Source organism: Mus musculus, chromosome 18, assembly GCF_000001635.26.
Source record: "Mus musculus strain C57BL/6J chromosome 18, GRCm38.p6 C57BL/6J".
Classification (NCBI taxonomy): domain Eukaryota; kingdom Metazoa; phylum Chordata; class Mammalia; order Rodentia; family Muridae; genus Mus; species Mus musculus.
The window spans coordinates 38581449-38606118 of NC_000084.6; the positions used below are offsets into that span (position 1 = coordinate 38581449).

The 24670-nt window shown below is 49.6% G+C and overlaps 2 protein-coding genes and 1 pseudogene across 2 annotated transcripts in view; 2 read left to right on the forward strand and 1 right to left on the reverse strand.

The window, feature by feature from the left end:
- On the forward strand, positions 1410-2007 carry Gm19100 (predicted gene, 19100; annotated as a pseudogene).
- On the reverse strand, positions 4799-19899 carry Spry4 (sprouty RTK signaling antagonist 4). The gene is made up of 2 exons (NM_011898.3): positions 19722-19899; positions 4799-9307 (listed from the first exon to the last, which is right to left on the reverse strand). The coding sequence occupies exon 2, from the start codon at positions 9258-9260 to the stop codon at positions 8358-8360; it is 903 nt and encodes a 300-aa protein (NP_036028.2). The 5' UTR covers positions 9261-9307; positions 19722-19899; the 3' UTR covers positions 4799-8357.
- A 269-nt stretch (positions 19900-20168) lies between these two features.
- The window catches only part of Arhgap26 (Rho GTPase activating protein 26), a 774669-nt gene continuing 770167 nt past the window's right edge, over positions 20169-24670 (forward strand). Inside the window, exon 1 of the mRNA XM_030250607.1 lies at positions 20169-20249. The gene's annotated coding sequence lies outside the window, so the exon portion shown is untranslated. The remainder of the gene's footprint in view (positions 20250-24670) is intronic.

A 24670-nucleotide genomic window follows, 5' to 3' on the forward strand; every position in this document is an offset into this window, starting at 1 on the left:
TGCTTTCAAAGATTCGAATGTTCTAGTAGAATATTTAGGTATTTTGCTTACATGCATGTCTGTGCACCGCATGCACGCTTGGTACCTGTGGAAGCCAAAGAGGTCCGTTAGATCTCTTGGAGCTGGAGGTATAGATGGTTGTGAGTCATTGTGTGGGCGCTGGGAATTGAACCCAGGTTCTCCTGAACAGCAGCCACTGCTCCTAACCACTGAGCCATCTGTTCAGCAGTCATTTTTGGTTTGGTTTGAGAAGGAGTCTTTCTAGGGAACCCTGCCTGTCCTGAAAATCACTAAACCAGGCTAGCCTCAAACTTTTGCACTGAGATCTCCCTGCCTCTTTGCCTCCTAAGATGAAAGGAGGGATTAAAGGTGTGTGCTGACACACTTGACCCTTTGAAAGTATAGAGAGGGTATGGTGGGCAGCTTCATTTTGAAATTCTTTTTTTTTTTTTAAAGATTTATTTATTTATTTATTATTTGTAAGTACACTGTAGCTGTCTTCAGACATCCCAGAAGAAGGCATCAGATCTCATTACAGATGGTTGTGAGCCACCATGTGGTTGCTGGGATTTGAACTCAGGACCTTTGGAAGAGCAGTCAGTGCTCTTACCCATTGAACCACCTCACCAGCCCCAGTTAAAATTCTTAACTAGTGCCAGGCGTGGTGGCGCACGCCTTTAATCCCATCACTTGGGAGGCAGAGGCAGGTGGATTTCTGAGTTCGAGGCCAACCTGGTCTACAGAGTGAGTTCCAGGACAGCCAGGGCTACACAGAGAAACCCTGTCTAAAACAAAACAAAACAAAAAACTTAACTAGTTAGTTAGGGGTTTTTGTGTGTGTGGCAGGGGTTGGGGGGGGGGGGGCGCAGAGTTTCTCTTTGCAGCCCTGGCTTCTCACTTTGTAGACCAGGCTGACCTCCAACTCAGAGATCCACCTGTCTCTGCCTCCTGGATGCTGGGTTTAAAGGCATGAGACACGGTACCAGGCTGAGCTTTTATTATTAATGTGTGCCTTGGGAGATGTGCAAGCCATGGCCCATATGTAGAGGTCAGAGGACAGTTTTGTGGGGTGAGTTCTCTCTACCATCTTATATGGGTCCCAGGAATTGAACCCAGGTTGTCAAGACTTGCACACAGCCGGCGCCTTTACCTACTGAGCCTCCCCTGGCCCTGGCAGCTTCATTTCGCTGGTGGTTTTCCTTTTTTGCAACAGTTCCATTCTTATAAAAGAGATCATCTGAAGCTAGGTATGGAGGTGCACGCCTGTCGTTTCAGCACTTGAGAGGAAGAGTCAGGCGCCTGGGCTATAGGAGGCCCTTTCTCAAAACCCAACCAAGATAATTTGATTCTTAATAAAATGTTAGAAAACAAAAACAAGCGAACAACTGTGCACCAAGCATGGTCACGGGCTTCCTCCGACTACATTTAGTCCATCAGGTTGGTAAGCTTGCCGGGAGACGTGCTTTGGTTGTTCTAATAGCCCTCATATAACTAGAGGGGTCCCTTCAGAGGGAACTGAAGCTGCAGATGGTGTGGCGGGAGCAACTCAAGTGAAACAGACATGCATTAGGTGCGAAGGAGAAGCAGGACCAATGACCACGAATATGGATTTGGTGAGGAGTGTCCTGTGCGCCCCCACCATCACCACAAACTGCTTATGCAAGGTCAAAACGTGTTCAGCAATATCATCACGTTCACTAAGAGCCCTTTCCCACACACCACTCAGCAGCTGGGACATAAGAAGACATCCAATCAGGTGGCAGTTGCCCACCGGAAGTCTCTTTACTATCTGTGGTTGGAATGAGGGACGGCTGCTTTTATTTTAACTACTTTGCCTGGGAGGCTGAGGCAATGGGACCCCCACCCCCCCGAGGAAAAATATGAACTCAGGAACTTGAGACTGGCATTCATACGGCCATCTTTGCCCTGGAGCAACGCTTTGAAGGGTAGGTGGCAGAAGGTGACAGAGATGATGGCATCTGCAGTGAAGCTGGCTCAAAAATACTCAAAAAGCAGCTACCTAGCCAATTACACGTGTCTGACACTTTCTTGTTCTTTTTTCTTTTCTTTTCCTTCTTTTTTTTTTTTTTTTGGTTTTTCAAGACAGGGTTTTTTCGAGACAGGGTTTCTCTGTGTAGCCCTGGCTGTCCTGGCACTCACTTTGTAGACCAGGCTGGCCTCGAACTCAGAAATCCGCCTGCCTCTGCCTCCTGAGTGCTGGGATTAAAGATGCGTGCCACCACGCCCATCTTTTCTTTTCTTTTCTTTTCTTTTTTTTTTTTTAAATTCTTCTGGCTTTTTGAGACAGGGTTTCTTTGTGTAGCCATGGCTATCCTGGAACCAGCTCTGAGAACCAGGCTGGTGTCAAACTCCCAGAGATCTGCCTCTGGAGTGCTGGGACTAAAGGCATGTTCAAGATTGTAAACAGTAATGTCCCATCCGTGCTCCCAAGTGACGCTCTCTGCAAGTGTTCCACTTGGCCGGTTACCCCGATGCTCTGCTCCGTAGCCGGCTCCAGACTTTCCCGATAGTCGTTCCGATCTGAACCTCACCTGGAGCTCTTTGCGGTGTGGAGGGCTGGCTCTTTAATGCAGAGCCCTAAGTTACCTCCTGAGATTTTCCAGGTCCAGCGGAGAGGATGGGGAGAGCGCGGGTGGGAGGGGCGAGGAGGGGCTTTCAGCTTGCTGCAGTTACTGTTAGCACACGTGTGGGCATAGGAAGCACAGCCCAGGGAGTTTCTCAGTCATCTCCTGCTTAATGCGTCCAGATGCATCCATAATTAGCCCTTGCCTCTGGCCTCCGGGCCCAGGTGGGCTCCAGAAGGCCCACACTGCCGCCAGACGAGAGGCCTTAAAGAACACCGGGCAGACAATTGGAATGCCATTTATCGTGCGAAACACAATAAAACCCTGAGCTCTCTTCCTGTCTCAGAGACCCATAAATTATGAAAATTATACCTGCCTCGGGCCATGGACATATTGTTTTATTAAAGTTCCGATGAATAAACTTCAGGTCTCTTAAAAATGTCCTCCCGGCTTTCATCTGGCAGCACCTCCAGTGTGGGGCAGGCCGCCTGGGTCTTTCTTGGGGGTTCATGCTTTGGAAAGCTAGATTCACTTCAAGCTATTAGTTAACCTAGGCTGGGTAGAGCCCAGAGTGCACTGGGGACTCTAAACCAGGGGACAAGGCTGTAGAGGTGCAGGGTAAGTTCTTGGTGGGAGGGTCCCACCAAGCCAAGGCCTTTGGGGTGGGGGTGGGGCAGTGCTGGAGCTGGAACTCAGGCCCTTGCACATGCTGGCAAAGTACTCAGCGCTGAGCTTCTCTGCCTGAGGCCCAGCCCATTCCTTCTTTGAAGAGCACCATGTGGTTACAGACAGGAAGAAGGTGGATATAGCTTCTCTTTTACTTTTATATTTGGTCACTGGGACACTTTCAAGCTTCTTCATGGTGGACTTCCCCAAGTCTAGCTACTGAACCCTCCGTTTACTTTTCTACATTCGGTATGTGCAGTCTTTCCCCCTAACTTCCATCTCTGCATCTCTAAAGCAAGCAGCTTCAGGCAAAAAAAAAAAAAAAAAAAAAAAAAAAAAAAATGCCGACCTTTGGGGTCACCCTAAAGCCACCTGTACAGGGGAACTAAGAAGGTACAAGGCCATACAAGAAAGACAAGGGTAGCAGTTACAGGTTTCCCTTGTGGATATTCTTGGCTTCCTCCTTTTCCCTAAGGCCATTTGGGTGGTTGGTCACACATGCAACTCAAGAGGGGGTTTTGTTATTAACCTCTAAAACCCCCAGAATCAAAATGTAAACCTGACCAACCGAGCTACGAGTGACCCTGATGAGTCAATGCATGGTAGACACGATTTGGGACCAAAGTGTTACTTCTGCAGGGCTGGTAAAGGTCACACAGACAAGAAAACTGCAGGGGCTGAAGACTCATTGTAGAATGGGTCATGTGGTGGTAACAAAGGTTTTAATCCCAGCACTCGGAAGCAGGGGCAGGCAGATCTTTGTGAGTTCAAGGCCAGCCTGGTCTAGAGTTTCAGGACAGGCAAAGCTAGAAAACCCTGTCTCAAAAAATTCAAAGAGTGGGACTAGGGGATCCTAAACCTTTACTTGTGTTCTAAAACCTCAAGAGTGGAACAAGATTGGATCCTAAGGAGCCTAAGGATTCCACTAAGTGACCAAGAGAAGGCAACAGAGCCAGGCATGGTAGTGTCTGCCTTTCACCCCAACATGCACAACACAGAGGTAGGCAGGTATTGAGTCTGGGAAGCCATTCAGCGGACAGGAGGCCTTAAGAAGTTAAGACCTTGGTTTGAGGTCTCATTAGTCCAGTAAAAACCTGTTGGAACTCTGCTAAGACTCTACGGCCCCTTGAAGCCTGTAGATTTTACAGCATCAGGACCAAAATTGGGCCCTTCTTTTTCCCAACCTTTAGAAACTTTTTAACCCAACTATGACTAGAACACCCAACAGCCAGGCCAGGCCAACCATGTAACACACACTTTTAGAGCTATCCTGGGCTAGCATTATCTTGGGCTAGCAAGGCTAGATCTCAAAAAGAAGAAGAAAACTCCAAAGCCCAGATACCCTGTGTAAGAGGACAGGGCACCCAGGCTTTTGCATCCCATGGCAACAGCTGGCTTCACTATGAAGTACAAAGTTCTTCAGTAGCTTCCCAGAGGCAGGGTGAGGGTCTCCTCAGTCTAGACGCCCAGCCCACTGTGTGCCCATGCCCATGCAGCCTAGAGTGTGGGATTTGTGGGATGTCAGGCAACTGAACACGACACAGGAAGAGAATGGCAGCCATGTGTATATTTAACAATATATATTTATAGATATCTTCTAGATCAGTACATTCAGTTTTTAACTTGTTTTTTTTTCTTCACAAACAGAAGAACTCTTACAATAGTAGACTTTCTAAAATAAATACTATTAAAATAGAGCTTCAAAATAAATATTTTTTACAAAGGAAACCTTCTGTGGTAACTTTTGTGGTGGGATGAACAGGGGCGGGGAGGGGGAGCTACAGAGACACAGGAATGTGGTGGAGTGGGGTGCTGGGCACAGCTCTAGTGCTGCTAACAGGAAATCAACCACAGGACACAAGAGAAAAGCAAGCTAAGAAACAGCACAGTCACCCACAATCAAAATGGAAACACAGGATCGACATCCACCATTACAGAGCGGGGAAGGGCACGGAGCTACTCACCAAATGCATAAATTGGGAAGCCGGGGAAGCCCCGGATGTTCAATTGTACAGTGCAAATGTGTGCTGCCCACACGCCTCCACTATTTCTTGGAGCAGCACTGGAGACCAAGCTGCTCTAGAATGATGGGTACCTGCCTGGTTCTGCCCCTGACCAACTTGGTATGTGTTGTTCCCTTGAGGCTGTGATCCAGCTGGGCCCCATTGATGCAGAACTACACTAGCTCAAAGAACCTATCAGTCGTAAGGATGCCTCCCATCGCTGAGAAAGGCCGCTCGTTGCTCTCTTCCAGTTGGCTTGAGGAGCATTGATGGTACCTTGGAAGATGTTGCTAGCCTAAACTCAGCCCCCAGAGTGCTTACAGGAGAACCAGCCTTTCCCTACAATGGTACCAAGTAGCCCAGGCACCTTAAGAAAGATCCCGGAAGCCATCCTTGGCTCCAGGCACAACTGACAGCCACCCCAGGTCTAGAAGTGGGAACCAGCTGGCACTTTGGAAGTGATGTTAACTCAAGCCAAGCAAAAGCTGCAAATGCTAGCCAAGAAGTCAGAAACAGCTACAGAAATGTTCTGTTTGTGAGAGCCTGTGTTCCCAATGCCTGTTGACTAACCTGGGAAGGGGAGGGGGCCCTATAAACAAACTACCCCTTTTCTGTGTTTGCATCCCCTATGTGTGTTTGCCAAGAAGTCAGAGAAAAAACAACAGAGCAGAGGAAAAAGGATGCTTCCTTCCTTCCTTCTCCCCTTCCCTTACCACTGAGCAAGTGAGTCCCAAGGTCAACTTCTGTGGGGAGGAAGAATTCTGTAGACATCATTTCCAAACCAGAACAAGGGGTTGGTGAGGTGGGGAAGCAAACCAAAACCCCCCAAATCCGTGTTTACAGCTATGTACACAAAGTCAGGGTTTGGGAAGGGTTGCCAGGAAACAGGGTCTGTGTGGTAGAGGGTCTGTGTATGTAAGTGTCACGTGTGCATGTGCGCATACACGGCTTATATAGCTCAACTGTCCACAGACGTATGCAGACCAAGATCACCAAAGTGCAACCTGCCACTGGGTCAGCTGTCCTGTGGATACAAATTGAGGGAGGGACCCTGGGTGAAGCTCCCAGGCTTCTTAGAAAGAGTGCACGTGTGCGCTATCAGGGTTTTTTTTTGGGGGGGGGGTCCCTCCACACCCCTCATTCGAGGAAAACATCTCCAGCCCCTTCAGAAAGCTTCTAATACATTCAATTAGTGTAAGTGGTTTGCTGATCGCAGGGGTTTGTCTTCTATCTTTCCTTCCGTTCTGTGCAAGAACACTGCAATGTGGCAAGGGCAGGTATATGTATGGATTAGTTATAGACGATGAAGATGCAGGATTTTATACTTGCCTTTTACAAGCCAGTAAATGTTGCATAAATAAAGCTGAAAATAAAACCCTCCCTTCCTCCAATCAATAAATACCTATGGTTACAATTAACTTATTCTAAATCATAAGGTGTTACTATTACTACTAGTAGCTTCCAAGGTGGGGGTGGGGGTGAATCCTTGAGAAAAGAGCAATAGGTACACTCCACTTACAGCTACCTGACTCCTTGCCTCCTCCCTAGGGGCTGCTCACACAAAAGAACCAGAAATGCTCCACATGATTTTTGCCTAATGCTCTCTCAATTTTACCTGGGGTACCTCTTCTGACCCAGGCTATTTCTTGAATCAGAGGCAGGGATGGGGACAAAATACCACACAAAGAAAAAACCAAAACCAAAAACAACAACAAAAAAAAAAACAAAAAAAACAAAAAAAACCCACCCACACAACAGCTGGGGGCAAGGACCAGAGACACGATAGCTTTTTGCATGCAACAAGTACCTACCCACTGGACGGGCTGCGCGTTCTGAGTCCTTTAGCACCGTGAGAGAAAGAGTTGCTACGTCTTTGGGGGCTGTTGGGAGGGGTGTCTGTGTGTGTGCACACAAAAAGTGGGGCTCAAACCCAGCAGCCCCTGGAGGATCGTTCCCCACCTTCTCTGGCATCTTCCGACTTCCCCACCAGGGCTTCTTAACACTAAAATAGACTCTGTCATCTCTATTTACATAAAGACAGACGCATCACTATACACAAAAGGCTAGAGACAGCAAGCAGCAGAATCACAAGAAAACCCAACCCCAGTTCGGCTCAACTGTCATCCTGCCAATGGGAGGTACGGCCTCTTCTTTGCCATTCTCGATGTGCAGGGGAAACGCTCCTTGAGGTTGCTTACCCCCAGATTTTGAAATCAGCCCTTCCTGGGGGTGGCCCAAAAGGAAGCAAGGTTGTTGTATTATTATTGTTTAAACACCAATAGCATCTAGTTTAATTAAACATATAAAAACATCATGGCTGGATCCAGAGACCACAGCCTCAGACTCATTGGCAAAATGATATTTGGTCTTGCTTGTGTCATCCTGGCCTTCTTAACCCAGCGAGTTTCTACAAAGAATCCGAGTAGAAAGAGTGCTCAGGACGCATAGCAGGCAGGCCAGTCTGTGAACTGGAGGATGGCGTGATGAGCGGACAACCCCCAAGTTAGTGATTGAAAGCTAGGAGGAACACACTGCCAGGTGGTTCCTTCTCCATCCTGCTACTCACGGGAGGCAGCAGCTTACCGGCGATTTTGTTCTCGGACATCAAGTGCATACAGCAGGAATGGCTACGGTGCACCTTCCCAAGAGGCCAAGGCCAACAGGCATGGACGGAGGCGGCAAAGATAGAAGTCAAGGCTCGGAGGGTCTTCCTCGAGGTATCTTGCCTCCCATTAGCTGTTCCTCCCAGGTAGAAGGCTCCAGCAGGAGCCAGAGAGAATGGCAAAATGAGAGGAAGCAGAGGGGCTGGGAAGGCCATTGAGTGGCTGAACTTGCAGACCCTGTGTCCGCATCTGTCTTCCGTCTTCTGAAATAGGAAAACTGGGCCCCCTACCACCATACCCTAACACTGTCACTGCTGTTTAACAAAGTTTCAAGACTGTGAAAATCCCCAAAGTACATCTTCATCCTTTTGGGGACTCAAGGCTAGGCAGTAGTGTTCTCTGCCGGTTTCTTCCCAATCTAGGGTTTTAGGAGAGGACAGATGAGCAAGGTCAGTCTCAGGAGACTGGCAGGAGGGACCATGTTTTTTTCATCCAAAGTGTCAGAAAGGCTTGTCAGACCTGCTGGTCTTGGTGTCCCCACTGGCTGCCTTGCAGATGACGCTGTTCGTGTGCTTGCAGCGGCAACCGGGGCGTCTCAGGCGGTCGTAGCCTCGCTGGGCCAGCTTGACGCAGCCTGTGGCCGGCAGGTAGCACAGCAGACAGGGCAGCACCACAGAGAGGGCGCCCATGAAGGACCAGCGGGCGCAGCAGTTGGAGCCGGAACAGGAGCAGGGGTGGTCGGCGCAAGAGCCCTCATCATCCTCATTAGTACAGTGATAGAAGATACCTTGCACCAGACACATGCATGTGCCATAGTTGACCAGCGTCTGAGCCGAGCACAGGCACTCCTGGTTGCAGACCCAGCAGGAAGGTAACGTCCGAGGGGACGCACACTCTTTGCACTTACACTTTCCACAGGCCTCACACAGCAAGAAGTGCTTGTCTAGCTCTGGCGGAGCTGTCGGGCCTTTGAGGTCCAGCGGCTTACAGTGAACCACCTTGGGCTGGAGGCGCACAGCCCTGGGTGAGGCCTGCTCAGCCACGGGCGGTGGAGCCATGTGATCTAGGAGCCTCTGGTCGGAGGAAGTGCTGCTACTGCTGCTTACAGAGCTGGGCCGACCGCTGAAGGAGATCCAGTGGTGAGTAATATCCTGGTCACAGCGGGCAGGTGTAGGAGCCAGCTCTGGTGGCCCGCCCCGGGGCCGCTTGGGACCCGTGGCAGGGGCCAGGCTAGGGTTGTCTATGTAGTCATTCTCCACGTGGCTGGTCTTCATCTGGTCAATGGGTAAGATGGTGAGTGGGTGCTGGAGCCGGCTGTGGGGCGCTCTGCTGTCAAGGAGGGGCTGCACCATGACTGAGCTGGGATTCACAGGGACGCTGCTCTGTGGAACCGGGGGCTCCATGAGGCTGGAGGTCCTGAACTGCACCAAGGGACAGGCTTCTAGGGGTCCTGAAGGAGAGGAAGGAAAAGGAGAAGATGGATTCCAAGCATCAATACATGGCCTGTTACTACACTCCTCTCGGTCTTAAGATGAAGTCGTGGGAGCCTAAATAAAACGAGAGCTTAATTCCTTCACTGAACATCCTAGAAATTCCCAAGGCTTTAATGGTCAAAACATGTAAGCTGGGCAGGGTGGCACATGTCCGTAATCCCAGCACTTGAGAGGCAGGCATTTCTAAATTCAAGGTCAGCCTGGTCCACGGGGTTAGTTCCAGAACAGCCAGGGTTACACAGAGAAACCCTGTCTCAAAAGATAACAATACTAGAAGAAATGACATCTATTGGGCTGAAGTGCAGCTTGGTGGTAGAGGGCTTTCCTCACAGGTTCTGGCTTTGGTCATAAGCACTACCACGTGGGGTAGGGGAGGGGGCCAGGCATAGTGGTAAATGCCCATAATCCCAGAACTTGGAAGGTGGAAGCAAGGAGGGACTAGCCTGGGCTCAAACAGTAAGACTGCCTTAAAAAACAGCTTTAATCCTAACAGCATTGCTGTGAACAAGTTACAACTCCCTTTTAATAATTTGGGGGGGGGGTGTGTGGTTGAGACAGGTTTTCTATGTGTAGCCCTGGCTATCCTCGAACTCAGATCCTGATGCCTCTACCTCCTTAGTGCTGGGATTAATGGCGTGCGCCACCACTACTTGGCTGAAATTTGTTTGTTTGTTTTTGAGACGGGTTTTTTCTGTATAGCCCTGGCTGTCCTGGAACTCACTTTGTAGATCAGGCTGGCCTCGAACTCAGAAATCCGCCTGCCTCTGCCTCCCAACTGCTGGGATTAAAGACGTGTGCGACTGCCACCCAGCTTGAAATGATTTTTAATGTATGTTTGGGCCAGGGGACAAACCCTTCCCTCTGTCTTCCTTCCACCTTTATGTATGATGATAATGATTGAACTCAGGTCCTCAGACTTGTGAGCAAGCACCTGTACCAACTGAGCCCTCTCACTCCTCCTAGTACCTTTTTGGGGAGAGGGGACAGCAGGGGAAAGGTCTCTGTGTGTAGACCTGGGCTGGCCTTGAATTCACAGAAATCCACCTGCCTCTTTGTGGTAAGTGCTGGGACCCTGAGTTTTTTTCTCTTTAAAGGAGTTCTTGCAAGGATGAAATGAGAAAATAAATGTACACCCGGTACCTAGCACACAGCTGGGTACATAGAAAGTACTAAACAGTTCATCACTGCCTCAAAAGAAAACCATTTTGTTTTCCTAAGGAAGCACTCCCAAGTCCTGCAGGGAGCGCTCCGCTCTGGGCACTGAGGACCATGTATGGGGTCAATATAGGAGCTCCTGTGTGCTGCCCAGAGCTCATGAGCAGGAGAAACAAAAGCCTTCATTTTGGCTCCTGAGAAGGAAGGGATGCATCTGATGCCTGCGCATCCCATTACTCCCACTTCCAAGAGCAGCCACCGCCAGCAGCCAATAACCCCTGGGTAGGTGAGCTCCCAGCAACCTGCATGGGAAATCCTCTCAAGGGGCACTCACATCACCCATTTTCAAGTGCTGAGCTGAACATTCAGACTAAATGCTATTTACTAGAATAGCTAAGCCAGCCCTGGATCAGTTTCTAATTTCACTGAGAGAGTGCAATTTTAAGTTGGCATCTGGCCAGAGATTCAACTGCAGCGCCTGACACGGAACCCCAGGAAGTCACTTAAATCAAAGAGCGGAAACGGCTTGGTTCAAATTTAGAAAGTGCACATTGTTTTCTATTAGAAGTGCCATTTCCCTGCCTGCTGACCTTTACATTTGGAATTCGGATGGAGATCAATTTAAAGAAATAGCAGCAGAAGGCCGGGACCTCTGCTCAAGGGAGACACAATTTGGAATCCAAAGGAAAGATTACACTGTGGGAAGATTCCACAAAGAACTTCAAGGGACTGGGGGAGGGAGGATGGAGAAGAGGAAGAAGGGTCTCAGAAAGACAACACGCTCTGGGCTGTGTCAAGGGTGGTGTTGCTGTAAATGCCCTTTCAAAAGATGTTAACTATCAAAGGTGTTGTCAAGGGGGGTGTGAGGTAGGTTTCTAGTTCCTAGTTCCGTTTACCCCACTTGCTGGGACCATCTCAGTATTACAGGAGAGTGACACTTGTCTCCCTGGGAATCAAACTATGGTAAAGTGTCATAGTGAAGGAGGGAGGGGCTGAAACTCACTACTATGATTGCCCCTGCTCTTGGTTACACATTAACTGAAGTGTTTCCTTGGATGCTTCTAGTCTGCATGAAACAAGGGCTATCAACAGCCATCAGTGTACGCATCATCTATGCCACTAAATGCAAAGACATCCAGTCCTTCTCTACCAGCTTCGATGCTCAGTCTTCAGACAGCTCCCATTCACTCACAGATCATTCACTGACTACTGGCTCTGCAGGTATTTCTTCATACACTACTTCCCTGTCTGTCTTGGATAAAAACTACCAGGTACAGGGCCCCGAAAGTTCTCAATGTAAGAGATCTTTATTGAGACAAGGTCTCACATTACATGGTAGGTTAGTCTGAAACTTACTATGTAATAGCGTAGGTTGGTCTTGAACTCACAGAGGCTCTCTTCCCTCAGCCTTCCAACTGCTATGATGACAAGTGTGAGCCATCATTCAGAGCCCAGAGCATCACCTTTGAGTCAGTTTTTGCCTTCACCACCTGGCAAGGCCCGCCACTGAAGAACATTCTCTTGTCAAGGCAGCTTCAAGTGAACCGCTGTGGTCAGTGTTGGGAAGAGGCATCCATTCGCAGAGGGCATCTCTAAGGAAGGCTACCTTTCAGATAGTACACTTGTTCTAAGAAGGTTCCCAAGGCCTTTCTTTCCTCTAGAAAATGTTAAGATTGGGGTCAAATGATCAGCTAGTTAGAAGCCCCAGGTTCTCATTCCAGGGCTTTGGTTAAAGGGGGAAAAAATGTAACTTTTGCATAATATAATTGTTATAGGTAAGACTCCCAGGTGTCAGTCAAGTAGTGCCTCAGCCAGAAACTTCCTCCTTGGACTACGTTAACATGAGCCTCTGATTCCAGAAAGCCCAGGTTGGGAACACCTGCCAACAAAATGCCTCTATATTGGCCCTTGTAGCTAGGGATTTTATCTCAGGACCCAGCGAGTAGCTGAGCCAGGAGAAAGAAGAGATATTCTCCTAAGCCACAGAGGCAGACTGATTTCCCAAGCAGGATACCAAGACTTAAACAAACAAACAAACAACCCAGCTGCATTTCTTGCAGATGAAGCAAAAAGCACAGGCAACTCTGAAAGATGTTTCACAGGCCCTGGAATCGAGCAGACAGATTCTCCAAGCCATGAAACCAGTTTGGAGCAGCCACTGGAGGCAGCAAGGTACTGCCCTGCCATCCACGGGCTCCCCTCATGCTCCAGAGGCAGCTGTCAACATCTGGGCCAACAGTCTAGGCCAGCCTCAAGAAAGTATGGTCTCTCAGGACACACAGCATCTATCTGACATTTGGTTCCAGAAGGCATGTTCAAAACGGCATCTCCCTTCCATAACCCTCAACTCTTCCAGCTAGTATCTTAGCAAACCCTCGACGGCTGGCTCAGAGAGCCAAAGCTCACACTTGCTTAGGCCTGCCCCAGCCAGCCTCTGAGAGCCTCTGCTGAACTGATGTGGCTGACTGAGAAACACAATTTCCTAGACAGCCTGTCTTGACAACCCCTCAGCACAACCCTAGGTCTTCTCCCTGGCCTGGCAACCCCCTCTCCCATCTGAGCTCTATTTCCAAGATCAGTCTCCACCCTGGGACACTGCCACCCCTCAGTCTGTGCATCTTTGCAGGTGTTAAGTACACTTCCACAGGCACCTCTGCTTCTCCTCCAAGGAAGAGAATTATGTAAGATAAATGGGACAGGAGGCTTTGCCTCAGTAAGTTGTTGGGAAGAGCTTGATGGTCAATTTGGAAGATTCCGGATGGAAATAATGCCAGCCCCAGCCCTGCACTTAGCAGGAGGAAGTGCCTCAAGGCTATATGATTAGCATAAGAAGGAACTTTCCCAGTCACCTCCCCCTCAACCAATTAATATTAATAATAATTGCTAATTATTAGGAGGGTCTAATATTTATGGAACCCTTCCTGGTGCCTGGCTTTCGGCTGCACCTGGTCATGCATTCTCTCATTTACTCTTCACCTTTACTTTAGGGGACGGCACCCATTCTGGAGTTAGAAAAGCAAAGCAAAGGGCTAGGGCGATGCCTGGTCAGCGGAGTGTTAGTCATGCAAGGGTGGTGGCGGTTGTGGCTAAGTTCTATCCCTAAAGCGTAGTTTTTTCAGATCTGTAACCCTAGTGTAATGAAGACAGGAGAAGCCCCAGAGCTTCCTGGCCAGTCACATTGCTAGATCATCATCGAGTTCCATCAAAGACCCCATCCCTATCTCCAATGATAAGGCAGAGGGACTTGAGGACTTGAGCAAGCTAAGAGTGCTTGCTGTTCTTGGAGAGGACCTGGGTTTCGTCTCCAGCACTCGAATGGTGGCTCTCAATCATGTATTATTTCTCATTCTAGGGAAATCTGACACCCTCTTCTGGCCTCCAAGGACATCAGGTATGCATGTGGTGGTATACATACATGCATACTAACACACATACATATAAATAAGATAGAGAGACATTTGGGGAAGACAACACATACATGCACACGCATGAGAGAGGGAGAAGGCACTCTAAAGCGCAAAGGGTCACAGGGTAGATAGAGCAAGTGATCAGGGTGGGATTCATTTCTATACAGTCATGTGACCCTGGGGCTGAAGTCTCAGAGCCCTAGCTGACAAGAACTTGTGGAAGTTTTCCTTACCTTAGGTGATCCATGAAAATTGTACAAGCACCAATCATTTTCCTAGCCATGGACCCTTCAGGAATCACCCCAGCTATTAAGCTACCAGCCCTGAGGGTGTGAGTGGAGGTGGAGAGAGAGATTCAGTAACCCAATCGGCAGATCAATGATGCCAGATAGGGCATTTGTCTCTGATCGCTAGCTAAAAATTTCAATTTAGTCTTTTGGGCTACTTTTTCTGACACTTCACCCTTTTCTTTGTGGAAGTCTTTGCATCTCTACTCTCTACGCAGATAACCTCACGGGGTTTCACTATAAAACAGCCCTTAAAGGAAAGGAAATACTGGGGTGAAAGGGGACTCCCTCCCCCTCCTCACCCATCAAGCTAAGCTTTGGGGCATCCGAGGCATCTTGGATGATAAGAGTTTCCAGTGCAGGTGTGTAGGGGAGAGGAGGTGGGTGAGGGAAAAGGAAAGACATTCAAGGAAACTAGAAGAGGCCAGAGCTGTTGAATCAGTAAACTCTCCACCCCTCACCCCTTTTCCTATCACAGTCCCTTGATCTGCAGCTTGGTCTGGCAGCTCAGAGCTGCCTGTCTTGACTATCACTGCCAAAGGTAGGTAGGTACCTTTGGGGAGGGAACTAGACACAGGCTGCAAGAGTCAAGAGGCATGTCAACTGTTCTCACAAGTTGGTCATCCTACCTTAAGTAGGGGAGCTGGGGAAAGCTGGGCAAACCAACCAACCTACTGGTTGTACACGAAAATCTACAAGTCAGCTAATGACAAACTGGCAAGAAGCTCTGAATGAATGTGCAGTTTCTCTGCTGCCCATTCAGTCTTAGCGGGTGCTTGCACAGAGGGCTTGTTTAACCCTTTCAACAACACAGAATAAAGGAGTCTGGCTGCAAGATCCCACCCGCCCCTCTGCAACACGGATGCCTGGTCCTTTGTGACACTGTCCCAGTTTAGTTCATTAAGCCACAGCCAGAGGATGACTTAGTGCTTTTAGAAAGACGCTTAAGAGAGGGGCTAGGGAAAAGCCCCGGACTTCCCTCCCTGGGCCTTATGGGGGAAGCCGAATTGGCCCAGCGGAAGGAAGGCAGGCAGCTGAATTTGTCTGAGGACACACCCTCACCAGCTCCCTACTTTACTAGCACTAAAGAGCTCTCACAGCTGGCCATGTTAGGGTATCCCAAAAGAAAGCAGTGGTGTCCCATCACCAGTTTCCAGTCCTTTTCCCTTCCCTTGTTGTATTTCGAGCAATTCTGACCAGTTTCAAGTTTCAGTGTTGGCGTATTCATACCCCTGTACTTGCTGTCTGCCCAGTACCCCATTTCAGAGGGATCAGAAGCCATGTCACAAAGGAAGGGGACTAGATGGAGCCTGCTAACCAGTAGCACCATTCATGAACTACTGGTCCAAGCCAAAGTGTAGCCTGCAGACTCCTGCACCTTGGAAGGCTTCTTTTTAGAAGTCATCATCTCATTGTCTCCCTTAGCTCCGCCAAGAAACAGAACTGACAATAGATTTTAGCTCTCTCTTGGGATTGAACAGGAAATGACTTCCCCTTTTCCCAGCCAGAAACAGACTGACAAGGGAAACCGCTCTTCTCCAAGTGGCCACCTGCCCCGGGGGGCCCCTTCCCCTCCTCTGCTAGACCTAGAACATCTGTGCTCTCTCTACACTCTCTACAATGCCTTGCTTCCTCTCTCTTCCTTCACAGACTGGAAGCCCTTTCTCCTAAGAACAACCCAACCACAGCTGAACAGCGAGCGGGGCCTCTTAAGCCTGACCACATGTCGCGGGTACATTCTCCAACCTAGTCAGCTGTCCCGGATCTGCAGGGTAGCCCCAGCTCCCTAAGAGCCAGTAATACCCCACCTTTTACATTATAGGTACTTGCTGTGCTTTTTATTCTAAATGTCTTTAAAACTTGAGGCTTCTCCTAGGAGTGCAGGATTAACAGTGAAGCCTAGTTCTAGCTACTCATTAGCAGCCCTATTGGCTGCCCCTGGTCCCTCCCTCAGGCCCTTGGAGAGTTTGTTCTTCATTAAGTCCACTGCTTACCAACCCCTAGCCTGGTCTGAAAGGACCAACAACACACAAAATTTCCCTGTGTTAGTCATTGTCTCTTCTCAAAAACCTAGTCACTGTATTCTCCTTTTACCATCCTTATTTAAAAACAAAACAAAACAAAACAAAATCCTGTTGTAAAAGGGGATCTGTGGAGCCTGCTCATGATACCAACACTCAGGAGGCAGAGGCAGGAGGATTGCTCCAAGTTGAAGGTGAGCATGTCTACATGGGAAGTACCAGGCCAGCCAAGACCTTGTTTCAAAAAATTAAACAAAATCAAAACAAGGCACAACTCATCGAGATAGCACATCTATAAAACCGGCACTCAGGATTAAAGAGGAGGCAGGAGAATTAGAAACTCAAGGCTATGGGGCTGGAGAGATGCCTTAGTGGTTAAGAGCAGCACATACTGGTTTTCAGGAGGACCTGAGTTTGGTTTCCAGCACCACCATCCCATCAAGCAGCTTACAAGTGCCAGTAACTCCAGCTGCAGGGGATCCAACAGCTTTGGCTTCTGTGGGCGAAGGCATTCACATGGTAGTACCCACATATGTAACTAACAACAACAACAACAACAACAACAAACCCTGTAAGAGTTCAGGACTAGTCTGTACCTACAGGACAAGACCCTGTTTGAAAACAAGCAAGCCAGCTAGCAAACAAGAAACCCTGTTCAGTCTACTCTCCAAGTGCCAAACATTGTAGTAAACTTAAGTCAAATGGCAGTTATTCTCCCTCAGCTAGGCACATGGAACTCCCTCCTTGGTTGCACCACAGGGCAGACACCTGAGATTAAGAACCAAATTAAATTCAAATGAGGGCTGTTTCTTTTTTTCCCCCTTAGGCCACCTTAAACACCCAGGCCATATCTAACAGGCATGAATTGAAGAAAAATGTTAGCTGGATCCAGCTACACAAGACTTTAATTCGAGCACTTGGGAGGCAAAGGCAGGAGGATCTCTGTGTGGGTTTGAAGGCAACCAGGACTAGATCATGAGTCCATGTCTCAGAAATAAATTAATTTTAAAATGCTATATGAATCCAAAACAGGGCTGAAAGATACCGCATTAAGGGACACTTGACGGCAGAGAGTGGGATCTAAAGCCCTTATGTATGATCCAAAGATGTTAGCACTTAAGAACATTTTAATGGGTTTTGTGTCTCCCTTAACGTTGGATCACTGATTTGCCTTCATTTGTTTTCTGTTGTTTTAGAAAGTCAGCCAACCCCCTGGGCATAGAGCGCTCGCTAAGTTTGCAAGATAGTGAAAAAGAGGTATGAACTGGGCAAAGGGTAATTTCCAAATTCTGGAATGAGATACAGGCAAAAAAAAAAAAAAAAAAAAAAAAAAGGACCACAGATGCCCAGCCTCCCACCTTCCCTGAATGGATCCAGTCTATGTGCTGTCTGTCTCCTCCCACCAGACTGAACCAAAGCTGTGGTTGAGGCTACCATTTTAGAAGGAAATGTGGGAAAGGTCGTGAGACCCAAGGAGAGGGCTGGGACATCCCAGGAGAAGGGAAGTGACTCTTGAACTCTGGTCTAAAAATTTCAGATGGAATATAACCAAGGGATGTCACTAAAGCTCCCGCCACCTAGTTGACCATCTAAGAGTTCTGCAATCTGCTCTAGCCTGGCGAGGACTTTCCTGGAATCATGGGACCCTCTTCTCAAAGAAGTAGCAACAGAGGAAATTCAAACTCTGGCAGGCGTGTCAACCCTACAACTTCTTTCTTTCAGAGAAAGGACCTGTGCGACTGCAGTCCTTTCCTCCTGGACCCATTCATATGCACAGGCCACTAAAGCAGAGTTAGAAGCAGAAAATTTCAGATGTTTACGCTCCGTTTGTGTGAAGATCCGGAGAACTCTAAACATTGTGAAATACAGCACTGCAATATTGGGTAGGGCCTTAGGCCAGACGGAACTCATTAAGAGATTGATAAACCCCTATTTCCCAACCACTCTAGGTCTCACCTTCCAGCTCTGTACCACGTAGAGGCCTGTCAGGAAGGTTGCAGCGCTGGTCAGCTACAGAGATGTGCAAGACTCCTGCACGCCCCAGGTTCCTTTTGCCTCTCCTGAAAATGGGGAAATCACGCCCCTGGCTTGGAGACATTGAAGAGGAAGGAGATTGCCAGAGTCTGAGGACCCCCCAAAGAATCTATCTTTTCCTTGTAGCATCGCAGGGTTCTGGGAAGCCTCCCTGCGCAGTGGGAGGCCTTCTGCCCCGAGCCAGGCCTGACAATATGGATGCCCAGCCATTAGCTCTCCCCCTCGACTCAGCATGCAATCCCCTCCAGCTCACGCCGCCTAGAACTCCATTCCTTCAAGTCATACAATCATCTTTCTGCCTCTCGCCTCCTTTGCTCACAACCCCCAGCCCCCAATCAAAAGAATTGAGAAACCGTCTTCTTGCCCAAGAGCAGCTACTGTAAATGCTTTTTGATCGTCTGCTTGGAGAGGGAATTGGGGCACAGCCGTGGCCCCAGTGATGGAGCCAAGCTCCAGCTGCCCGGGTTGGCCAAGCCCATCCTCCCCCTTACCCTTCTCAATGCCCCCGTGGCCCTGGCGACTCCGAGTTTTTCAGAACATACCGTCTTTATCCTCTATTCTCCGTGTTGTCAAGTCTGGTACCAACAAGGAGGGAAAGTGGGCACCTTATCTCTCCTACGCACGCAACCTCTTCCTCCAGCTCCCACAAGCCCGGCGTTATGTAAACGCACCTTCAGCCCCCACCACAGCCTTAGTGAGAGGCCCAGGGGCCCTGGGGCTTGGCAAAGATCGATGTCTGAGGATAGGGGGGCACCGGGTGGCTAAGGAGCCTCAGGCCCAGAAGAAGCGAAGCAAGGCAGTTGTACAGCATAAAATGAGGCAGCCGAGCAAAGGTCAGACGGCCTGGAACCTCATAGCCAAGGAGAGGGAGCAGAAAAGCTCAGTCCTTGACTGGCCCCACGCTGACCATCCAGTAGAGAAGCAGAAGGGTAGAAAACCTTGTCCGCCACGGGTCGGAACCAAGAAAGAAAACGCTACGTCGAGCATAGGCCGCTAAGGCGAGCTGGGAAGACCCACGGCAGAGCTGGCACCGTGGGCACGAAGCCCGGGGGTGGGAGAGCTGCCTAAACCTAGGGCGCCCCCCCCCAGTCCCAAGCGGTCGCTCCAGAGCGAGCCGGGGCTGCGGGTTCCAGCGCTCAAGGAGAGTGGTGGCAGGAGAAAAGGCCAGGCCAGAGGCAAACTCCCCTGACACTCAAAGGGCTTCCAGAGTCGCACAGGGCGCGGAAGCCCGGCTTGGCAATGCCTGGGGTCGAAAACGGCAGTGCCATGCTGTGAACACCCCCAGCGCCGTGCCGGCCGGGCGCGCCTGGTAGCTGTGGCGTACCGCAAGGGACCCGAGGAGGCGCAGACCGAGGGAAGGGACACTAAAGCGGATCGAAATAGTGCACCATTGGCCCCAGCCCGAGGGGAGCCGCGTCACGGTATCGAGGGGGTACTTTTGGTTCCCCAAACCGGCTGTAGACTTACTTTGAGGAGCTGCAGAGTCACAAGCATCGCTCCACGTCTGTGTAAATCCCCGAACCCGAGTGGGTCAGTCGCCGTTGAAGTCGCAGACGTCAGTCGGAGGAGCCGGCAAAGCTCCCTGAGCCCTGCAGCGCCAGCTCCGCGCTGTCAGCTCTGTTCGCTGCCTCAGCGGCGATGTTGCAACCCTTGCCTGGGAAAATGGCTTTTTTATGAATGGGAGGGCAGAGAGCTCCAGTGCGCACGCGCGCCGCTCACGATTCTATGAATGGGTGGGCACAAGTGACCCCGTGCGCGCATGCGCTAGGCTCCGTTTTTTATGAATGGGGGGCCGGAAAAGAGCTTAACCCGTGATTGCTGGGGCCGGCTGTTGCTCCTCCTGGGGCCGTCGTTCTTTTACAAAGAGGGGTGGAGGTTGTTGTTCCTTTTTTTTTTTTTTTTTCCTTTTTCTTTGTAATGAATGGAGGGCGGCGGCGACTGCAGCAGCTGGCTTAGCTGCGTGGGTTGTACCCTCCTCCCAGCCTGCGAGAGGAGGTAAAGGCCACCTTCACGCCACTGCGGGCTTGGGCAGGAACCATCAGTGTGACTAGAGGGTGGGGGGCGCTGCGGCCTCCGGATCCTGGGCTCTGCGCAGGGTGGGGGAGGACACACCTCGATTTGCGTATCTCTTGTCACCGCAGGCGATGGGGAGGGGGAGCGAGAGGACCCCTACTGGGGACCTTCTCTTTTTCAAGATCTGTGGCGCCTGGGGACGTCGGGGGCAGGGACCTTCCAGCCACGTTTGCCAAAAATTAAGAAAATGTCCTTTGTCTATTTCAAAGAAGGGCAGGGTGGGGGTTATTGAGTGAATCTGGCTCCCTTTCTAAGTGCAGACCACTCCTCCCATTTCTTGGGTGTGGACAGTATCTGGGCCGAGGCCTCTTCCGGCTCTAGTACCCCCCGGGGCGATTCTGTCCACTCAGCCAGAGGCCTGGCCCTCACCTCTCAGCGCCCCGCCTCTCCCCCGCCCCAGTGTAATGTCCGCAGTGCCTGGAGCTTCCGCCCGCCCTCTGCTGCCCTGGCTAGGTGCCCCCTTCACCACTCGCGTCCTTGTCTTCCAGTCCTTCCAGGCCTTTGTATTCTTGTGGCCCTCTCCCCTTTGTTATAGAAGGCAGTTTTCTCTAATGCTCCCCCCACCTCACTCCCCTAAAGGAATAGGGAGAATGAGCCAGGTGGATGGGTGGAGCAGGCCACGGCAGGATGCTGCCAGGGTGGCCACGGTATTAAATAACAGGGCTCTTGAGCCACAGAGAGAATGGAAATGGCCGGAGAGCCTTTCTTTGCTAGGGGGTAGCAACCCAAACCGGTGAAAAGAGAAGCCCCTCCATTCCGCCTGACTCCTGTAGTCAGGCGCTCCAGCATCAGGCCCAGCTCCGTCCAGCAACCGGAAAGCCTGGGATAGAGATGGCTTTGATGCAATATAAGAACTGGTTCTCTGTCTGAATCCTCAACAAGATAGATCTATCTTGCTGGTGTTTGGCCTTCATAGGTTGTAAGACTTTTTCTTCCTATGCCATCATAAGACTGTGCTCGCTCGGCTGTTGTCAGAGGAACCTATTGAAAGACAGCCCACCGGTGAGGTCTGGCCTGGGGCTGGGGCTCCGGCTCCATCTCAGGCTGTTCAGACAAGAACCCAAGGTCACCGTGTCCTAGCGTAAAATGCGGACGCAACCCTCAGACTTAGTCTCAGTGATTACTTACTCAGTTCCTGGGACCAGAACAGACTCCCACGAGCTTCAGCTTCCTTCCTGGGACAGAACTTCCATCCAGAAAGGGGGCGGGGGGGGGGGGGTTGCCTTTCGGACTTCCTTCTGTACTTATCACTGTTCCCATTTGTCAGATCTAGAAGTGGAGGCCAAAAGTCCCTCATCTGGTGACCAGAAGGACAAGTAAATATGCTGCATTTCAGGGCTTGCAGCCCAAGTCTCTCTCCCTATTGAGTCTAACCCCGCCCCACCATCAGGGTCCGAGAAACCTATTTCTTGTCTTTTAAGCAGTTAAACAATGACATTTTTTCCAGCTGGTTTCACCCATGGCCCTTGTTCAGTTTCAAGGATGAGAATGAATAACTCCTTTTGTAAACTGTGGAGGAAGGAGAAAGGGATGCTTCCTGATCCATTCATTTAAAAAGTAGCCAAAAGACAGACAGGGTTCCACTTTGTGAATCTGTGCTGAGGGAGGAAAATGCCCAGCCCAAGGGAGGAGTGGGAGAAGCTTCAAGCCCCACCACTCCTGCAGTGTGATCAGAGTGCCTGAGAGACACTGGCGGGCAGCAGCTTCTGAGGAATCCATTTGCTCGTCATTGCTGCTGTCTGTGGTGATTGGTGGCCCCACAGATAACCCTCCTTGCCCTTGTGAAGCTCAGTCTTTTAAGAGACAAAGTGAATGCAATTTGGTTTTTTGTTTTTTTGTTTTTTTTTTTTAGTTTTTTCGAGACAGGGTTTCTCTGTATAGCCCTGGCTGTCCTGGAGCTCACTTTGTAGACCAGGCTGGCCTCAAACTCAGAAATCCGCCTGCCTCTGCCTCCCGAGTGCTGGGATCAAAGGCGTGCTCCACCACGCCCGGCTGTGAATGCAATTTGAACATTGAAGTTAGCCCTCTCTGAGGTCATGGAAGTGAGGCATGTGAAAGGGGAGAGTGTTTGCCTGTGTGTCTGTGGAAGGGTGTGCACTTGTGTGTGGAGAACAGAAGTCGATCCTTAAAAGAATTAGATTTTTTTTTATGTGCTTGAGTGTGTTTTGCCTGTATGTATGTATGTATGTATGTATGTATGTATGTATGTATGTAAACTGTAGAGGTGCCTGGTGCCGTTGGAGATCGCAGTAGGATGCTGGATTCCTGGAAGTGGATTTACAGGTGGTTGTGAATTGTCAGGTGGAAGATGAAAATCAAATCTGGGTCCTCTAACAAGAGCAAGGAGTGTTCTTAACCACTGAGCCATCTCATCTCTCCAACCTCAGGCTCTCTCACTGAAATGCACCTGGAACTCATGACTTAGCTAAAATGGGTGAATAGCAAGCCTCAGGATTCTCCCGTTTCTCCCTCCTAGGCTCTGGTGTTACAGGCATAGGGGTGTGTGTGTGTGTGTTTTTTTTTTTTTTTTTTTTTTTTTTGGTTTTTCAAGACAGGGTTTCTCTGTATAGCCCTGGCTGTCCTGGAACTCACTTTGTAGACCAGGCTGGCCTCGAACTCAGAAATCCGCCTGCCTCTGCCTCCCGAGTGCTGGGATTAAAGGCGTGCGCCACCACGCCCGGCTTGTGTGTGTGTTTTTAATGTGGATTCTGGGTATCCAGATGTAGGTCCTCATGCCTGCAGAGTGTCTTAGTTAGGGTTAATGTTATGACGAAACACTATGACAGAAGCAACTTGGGAAGGAAAGGGTTTGTTTGGCTTTCAAGTCATGAGTCACAGTCCATTGAAAGAAGCCAAGTCAGGAACTCAAACGGAGCAGGAACCTGGAGGTAGGAGCTGACGCTGAGGCCAGGAAGGGTGCTACTTAATGGCTTGCTCTTCAAGGCTTGCTCATCCTGCTTCCTTGTAGACTGCAGAACCGCCAGCCCAGGTGTGGCATCCCTCACAATGGGGGCTGGGCCCTCCCTAGCAGATTTTTTTTTTTAATTAGTTAAGAAAATAACCTACAGGCTTGATCTTCTGGAGGCTTTTTCTCAATTGAGGTTCCTGCCTATCAAATGACTCTAGCCTGTGTCAAGCTGACATAAAACTTGCTAGCACACAAAGCAAGCACTTGACAACTGAGCCATCTTCCTAGCACCGCGGGTGGCAGATTTCAATGTCGGTAACAGGAAGCATGCCCCAAAGGAGCCTGTGGTTTTGAATCGCAACTAGGGGCTGAGATGTGAGTCCAAGGAACGTTAAAGCACTCCTTAGGCAGAGGTGTCAGGCTTGGAGGCTCCACCACACATGGACAAAAGCCAGCACAGAAAGTCTTTGGCCACAACGTAATGAGTAAGGTTGAGGAATTCTAAGCAGGTGCAACACCCAAATGTAACTCAAAATTAACCCTGAGGCTGAGGTTTCCAGGGAGTGAGAAGACAGAAAGATAGTGGGGGATCAAAACATTTGTTCTGCAGCAGGTGAAGAACCTCACATTAACTGTTGTCATGTGGGCAGCTGGTAGGCTATGTTCGTGCCTTCCAAACTGCCAGTGGTCGGCCCTGGAATAACGTGGGTTTTTTGTTTTTTGTCTGTGTGTGTGTGTGTGTGTGTGTGTGTGTAAGAGAGAGAGAGAGAGAGAGAGAGAGCGCTTTTCTAGCAGCAGACTCTAACAACCATTCAGCTCACCTGTGCTGTTTGATGACTGTCTTTTTACTAAGCACCAGTATAAATTCAGTTCATCCCCTGCAGGTGGAGTGGTTGCAGTTCTAGGCTTTTGCCCTTTTACCAAGGATCCAGGAGACATGTTTGAAGAGAGGCTGAAGTTCCAATTCAATGTCAGACATTTATAGAGCGCCTACTGTTTGTCAATCCTGTGCTCGGTGTATTTTTCACCCCCTAGCTTTCTTTCTTTTTTCTTTTTTTCTTTTCTTTCTTTATTTTGTTATTTTGGCTTTTGTTTGGGGAGTCTATTATTATGTAGCCCGTGTTAGTCTCTGACTCGGGACAGTCCTACCTCAGCCCAAGCAATCTCCATGCATTACCATGCTCAGCTACATTCATTCATTCATTCATTCATTCACTCATTTTTGAGACTTGGTTTCTCTACACTAGCTGTCCTGGAAAATACTTCTATACAGAGCCAGACTTGAATGAACTCAGAGACCTATGTGCCTCTGCCTCTCAAGTGCTGGGATGAAAATCATGTTCCACCACTGCTTGGCTTCAGCTATATTTCTTTAAGACGTGTGTGTGTGTGTATTGGTGCTGAGGAATTCTGAGTTGGTACATAATCAGCAAGA

Bases quoted from the DNA above. Each gene is read 5' to 3' on its own strand.
- Spry4 (NM_011898.3), bottom strand. From the start codon at position 9,260: ATGGAGCCCCCGGTTCCACAGAGCAGCGTCCCTGTGAATCCCAGCTCA.